The sequence below is a fragment of the Cucurbita moschata genome, unplaced genomic scaffold (genome assembly GCF_002738365.1).
Source record: "Cucurbita moschata cultivar Rifu unplaced genomic scaffold, Cmos_1.0 Cmo_Scf00008, whole genome shotgun sequence".
Classification (NCBI taxonomy): domain Eukaryota; kingdom Viridiplantae; phylum Streptophyta; class Magnoliopsida; order Cucurbitales; family Cucurbitaceae; genus Cucurbita; species Cucurbita moschata.
Window position 1 is genome coordinate 5,200,792 of NW_019268524.1, and position 6,000 is coordinate 5,206,791.

General features: G+C 39.6%; 1 protein-coding gene across 1 annotated transcript in view; it reads left to right on the forward strand.

Moving 5' to 3' along the window:
• Positions 1-1,981: 1,981 nt before the first annotated feature.
• LOC111446611 overlaps positions 1,982-6,000 on the forward strand; it is a 5,978-nt gene continuing 1,959 nt past the window's right edge. The window contains exons 1-5 of the mRNA XM_023085479.1: positions 1,982-2,582; positions 3,484-3,595; positions 3,670-3,841; positions 3,918-4,111; positions 5,295-5,439. Coding sequence (XP_022941247.1) covers positions 2,170-2,582; positions 3,484-3,595; positions 3,670-3,841; positions 3,918-4,111; positions 5,295-5,420 — 1,017 coding nt within the window. The 5' untranslated portion in view covers positions 1,982-2,169 and the 3' untranslated portion in view covers positions 5,421-5,439. The remainder of the gene's footprint in view (positions 2,583-3,483; positions 3,596-3,669; positions 3,842-3,917; positions 4,112-5,294; positions 5,440-6,000) is intronic.

The window sequence follows — 6,000 nt, forward strand, 5'->3', positions numbered from 1 at the left end:
AATTTATCGAGAATTTTACCAGATTCATTCTTCTTTTTTCTCTGATGGTTAAAACTTCATATGGGTTTGAATCCTATTGAGACGTTCACTAGAGATTAGAATGTTATGTATGTTACGAAAAAATTACTGAAATGCCCCTAGGACGGAAATTTAAGTTGCATGTCTATTTTTTATGCTTTCTAGATTAATCAAAAAAGAGGACGGAATATTGTGATGTGTGCTTCGAGTAATTGATAGATGTTATCTCTTTGTTGAGTTCAAATGAATGTTTAGATTATGTTTTTCGTGCTTTTGATGGTCGATAAGAATACCTCCCTAACAAAGCATGCATGAATGAATCAAGTTAAGATTAAGGCTAGAGTTGAGCGATTTTCACGTTGATCTAGATTAGTACGTGTGATGTTCCACATTTGTTGGGGAGGAGAACAAAACACCATTTATAAGGATGTGGAAACCTTCCCCTAGCAAACGCGTTTTAAAGTCTTAAAGGAAGGCTAAAAGAGAAAGCTCAAAGTGGACAATATCTGTTAGCGGTGGGCTTGGGGCGTTACAGATGGTATCAGAGCCAGACACCGGACAATGTGCCAACCTTCCCACTCTTTCCCAAAGGGGGGTAGACACGTGATAGTGTGCCAGTAAGGACGCTTGTCCCAAAGGGGGTGGATTTAGTGGGGTCCTACATCCGCTGTTTCCGAAAGGGGGGTAGATACAAGGCGGCGTGCCAGTAAGAACACTGGCCCCAAAGGGGGTGGATTGTGATGTCCCACATTGGTTGGGAGGAGAAGAAAACACCATTTTATAAGGGTGTGGAAACCATCCCCTAGCACGTTTTAAAGCTCGAAAGGGAAAGCCCAAAGAGGACAATATTTGCTAGCGGTGGGCTTGAGTCGTTACAGTACGTTTCTATAGACCGAGCACCCTAGGATTGTGCGTGGAAATTAGAGGATTAGACCTGAGCGCACCTAGATATTGGATTAGCCTTGATGAGTTAAACCCGAGTGTTATGAAAATAACAGATGAGATTTAAATCGCTTAGACACCCTAAAAACAAGGCAGTCCACCTTAGAGATGACATTTGTCGCCCAATAAACCCACAACACAAAAAATTAGTCAACCACCACCTCCAAATTCAAAGCAAATCCATGAACAGCTAGAGAACCAGATGCTCAAACAACAGTAAAGACAAGGCTCGAACTTCCTAGAGCTCAAAGTAAAACACGTGGATACCTACTAAGTTAAGGATGCGACGAGAGCCTTCAAGTAGGCTGTTTATGAAGTGTTTTTATACTCACCATTTTCCCCCGTTTGCTGTAAGTGTTTGCAGGCTGTCCATCGAGATACGGGAACATTCAAGAATAAGATTTAACCTAGTTCTAGAAAAACAAGGTCATAATAAAAAAAAAAAAAAGGGTGAAAATATTATTTAATGTTATAGGAATTTCTTATAAATAAAATATTTTCAACAATTTTACTAGGGTTATTTAATTTTAGATAATAAAATGTTGTTAACTATTTTACATTATTGAAATAATTTAAATTTAATTTTAATTTATGTACTTTAAATTCCAGTTTGCAATAAGAATTAATAATTATTCTCAAATAAATAATTTAAATTAAATAATTTAAACATAATCCAACTTATATTTAAAAAATCTAATATAGTATAATAAATTATATTAAATGAAATATAATTATAAATCTTATATTATTATAATAATTAATTTAATTTCTAAATTTGTTTATTTACCAATATTAATAATTATTTTTAAATAAATAATTTAATAATTAATACGTCCGTATATACCTGTGTAAGATAATAAAAAAGATGAATAAATGTAAATAAAGAAATTAAAAAAAAAAAAGAAAAAATAGAGAAGACGAGAGGCTACGTGGCAAGCAATGATTGGTGTATTTGGTGACCCGCACACACACCCACCTTCCCAAATGGACGGCTTTGTCATCTTGTGTTTCTACACAGAACACACAGAAAGAGAGAGAAAGGAAGAAGAAGAAGAGAGAGAAAGAGAGAGAGTTCTTGAGAGAGAAAGAGAGAGAGAGTTCTTGAGAGAGATAGAGTGAAGCCGAGGAAGCAAGGGACCGTTAATTTCGGTTAATTTATGAACCAATTTTGAGCAGCAGCAGCAGCAGCAGCAGCTACAAGAAGCTAAAATGGTTTCAGACCAAGAGCTTTCTGAAGCTTTACAATGTCTCTTACGCGATTCCGCTTCTCCTTCAAACCCTAACCCTTTTTCTTCCCTCAACGCTGTTGTTCTTGAGTTGCAGTCCAAGCTTGGCCTCGATTTGTCTCATAAGGTTGATTTCATCCATGCTCAGATTCAGCTAATCCTTCGCTCTCATCCTCAACAGCCTCAAATTCATCAGAATCATCATCATCAACAGCAGCAACCACCGCCTTCTTCGCAGAAAGACATCCTTCCCCCCCATCAAAGCCCTAATTTCCCATCTGCTCCTTCCCCCACTTCCTCTGCTTTTCATACTTTCACTGCTCAGCCTCCTCCGGCTAAGCCGGAAACCGCCGCCGCTCCTTCCACTGCTGTCGGTTCTGACCCGCCGAAGGAGAGGTGGGTTCTTCAAATTTTAGAATTCTGGCTCTTTTTGAGTCCCCTCACTTTTGATTTACTTCGTTTTGGGTGTGCATGTTTGTGCGAATATCTTTCAATTTTGAAGTGTAGTTGATTTTCTAGTGTAATCGAGTAAGGGTAGGAGTTATTTGTGAAATTCGCTACTTCAGCAGTTCAGAAATAGGGCCAGAAGGTATTGAAATTGTTTGTTTACTTGCTTTGACCTTTGCTGTGAGGGTTTTGGAGTGTGTAGTGCACTAATTACTGGTTTTTCTCGAGGGTTTCGATATTGTTAAGTTTCCATTGAATGTTGGTGAGCCCCTGCTTAGTTAATCTCTGTGTTCAGAAGATTACTCAGAGTTTCTGTGACTTTCTGCTTTTGTCTTGGCTGTTGAAAAAGTAAATTGCCTGTTATGATGTCTTGTCAAATGAGTGTTCATAGGTATCTAATACGAGCACGTTGAGTTTTCATTTGTTTTTTGTTTGTTTCCTTTAAAGCCTAGAACAACTAGTTGCTAGTCTGGTCAGCACAGCCATTGAAGATATACAGACAAAATTTTCATGGGAATTTGTAACTTTGGATTTGTGCATCAGCACGGAAGGTAATTAGATGAGGATGGAAGCTGCCCCAGTTTACTGGAAATAGATATCGATATATGGCATCTACTTGTGAGGAATCTTTATATTGTATGTGCACTTTTCTATAAAAATCGCTATAACTTTTCCAATCTGGGCTTACTTTTATTGTGCAATCAAGCCATGTGGCTTAGAGCTTGTAATCCTGTTGAATCTGCATATCAGCTGGTAGCCGTAAGCATGGATTTTTGTTTGTTCTCTTGTTTTGATAACCTGAATATGTATCTTCTGGCTGATTAAACTCACCTTTACCGCTCGAATGCAGCACTCAGACCAAGACTAAGAGAAGAGGAGGCCCAGGCGGGCTAAACAAGCTTTGTGGCGTTTCTCCTGAACTTCAGACGATTGTTGGGCAACCAGAATTGCCAAGAACTGAGGTTCTTACCACTTTCTTATTTGATTTTCTATTTATTACATATGAGGTTCATATGATGCTTTTGCCTTGATCCAGATAGTGAAACAGCTATGGGCATACATCAGAAAAAATAACCTACAGGATCCGAGTAACAAAAGAAAAATAATATGCAACGATGAGTTGCGGTTGGTATTTGAAACAGACTGCACTGACATGTTCAAAATGAATAAGTTGCTAGCCAAGCACATCATTTCTCTTGAACCTACAAGTAAGTATCCAGTTTGATGCCTCTGTGCCCCTTTGGTTCTGGAAGAAATCAACAGTTTATTTTATAATCCTGTCAGAACCATCAAGTTCGAAGAAGGCACGAGTGGAGAGTGAACCTGCAATTGCTGTAAAAGCTGCAGAACCTAGTGTTTGTCCTTCTGTGATTATATCTGAAGCTCTTGCAAGTTTTTTTGGTGTTGATGGAAGGGAGATGCTCCAATCAGAGGTTCTGAGACGCATATGGGAATACATAAGAGCCAATCATCTTGAGGTTTGAAAATAAACTATTGCAACTTTTACCTTCTTGCATTTTGTCTATCTATCGTAATGAGTAATACTTTCCATGAGCTTCCGTCAAAGTTATTGGGCCTTTTACTTTTCTTTCTCATATAAATTAAACGAAGTACCGGAATGATTTAGTTCCTAATTTATACACCTGACCTGAGGATTTAAAAGAAAATCGTGTCTGTTTATATAGATTATTACTATTCTGTTTTGCATGACATTTAAAATGTTTTCCAATTAGTCTTGCACCAGTTCTTCAACGTGATACATCATTTGTTTGTTAAATGATCTGGGAACGAAACATTACTTATAAGGGCATAGAAGCTCGAAAGGGAAAGCCAAAGAGGACAATATTTGCTAGCAGTGAGCTTGGGCTGTTATGAATGGTATCAGAGCCCGACATCGGGCGGTATGTCAGCGAGAACGCTGGGCCCCCAAAGGGGGTAGAGTGTGAGATCTCACATCGGTTGGAGAGGGGAACGAAACGTTCCTTGTAATGTGGAAACCTCTCCCTAGCAGATGCGTTTTAAAACCTTGAGGGGAAGCCCGAAAGGGAAAACTCAAAGAGGACAATATTTGCTAGCGGTGGGCTTGGACTGTTACAAATGATATCAAAGTCAGACACCGGGCGGTGTGCCAGCGAGGACGTTGGGCTCCCAAGGAGGTGGATTGTGAGATCTCATATCGGTTGGAGAGGGGAACGAAACATTCTTTATAAGGGTGTGGAAACCTCTCCCCAACAGCTCGTTTAAAATCTTGAGGGGAACCCCAAAAGAAAAAGCCCAAAGAGGACAATATTTCTAGTGTTGGGCTTGGGCTGTTACAAAATGGTATCAGAGCCAGACACCAGGTGGTGTGCCAGCGAGGACGCTGGCCCCCGGGTAGATTGTGAGATCCTATATCTGTTGGAGAGGGGAACGAAACATTCCTTATAAGAATGTAGAAACCTCTTCCTAGCAGATGCGGTTAAAACCTTGAGGGGAATTACGAAAGGGAAAACCCAAATGAATTCCGAAAGGGAAAACCCAAATAGGACAATATTTGCTAGTGGTGTGCTTGTGTTGTTACCATACTAATCTTGGGATGTTGTTCTCCCATTTTCCCATTATCATTCACTTAAATTGAAATGGCCTGGTTTCTACTCTTGTGTTTTGGGATTGTAAAAACAGGACCCACTAAACCCAATGGCGGTGTTGTGTGATGCAAAACTCCAAGAACTGTTCGGCTGTGAAAGCATTTCTGCACTGGGAATCCCAGAAGTTTTAGGCCGCCACCACATATTTAGGAGATCATGATTGCTAATCTTCTAGGATGGTTAGTGCATTCTAACTTTCTTATATATTAAAACTGATATCTGAGTTGAATCCTTCTCTGGAGTATTAACTTCCTTGTTGGCTTCATCATAATTCACATTTTTCAAAAGCATATCATTTGATCGATTGAAATTTCTTAGTGTTGGAGGCTGCTGATATGTTCTTCTGTTTGCTAGGAAAGATGGCTGGATAAAGAGAACTGTAACATTGATTATTACACCGTAGGAGTTCACCTAGGATTCCAAACTTGACAGACAAGCCCTGACATGTTAAAATATCTTCTAGAAACTTATGAGTCTGACATACTCTACCACCATGAAAAGGATAAAAACTGTAATAGCCTAAGCCCACCGCTAGTAGATATTGTCCTCTTTGGGCTTTCCCTTTCGAACTTCCCCTCAAGGTTTTTAAAACGTGTCTACTAGGGAGAGGTTTCCACACCCTTATAAAGAATGCTTCATTCTCCTTCCCAGCCGATGTGAAATCTTACAATCTACCCCCTTCAGGGCCCAGTGTCCTCGCTGGCACTCGTTCCCTTCTTTGGGACCCCCCCCCCCCAATC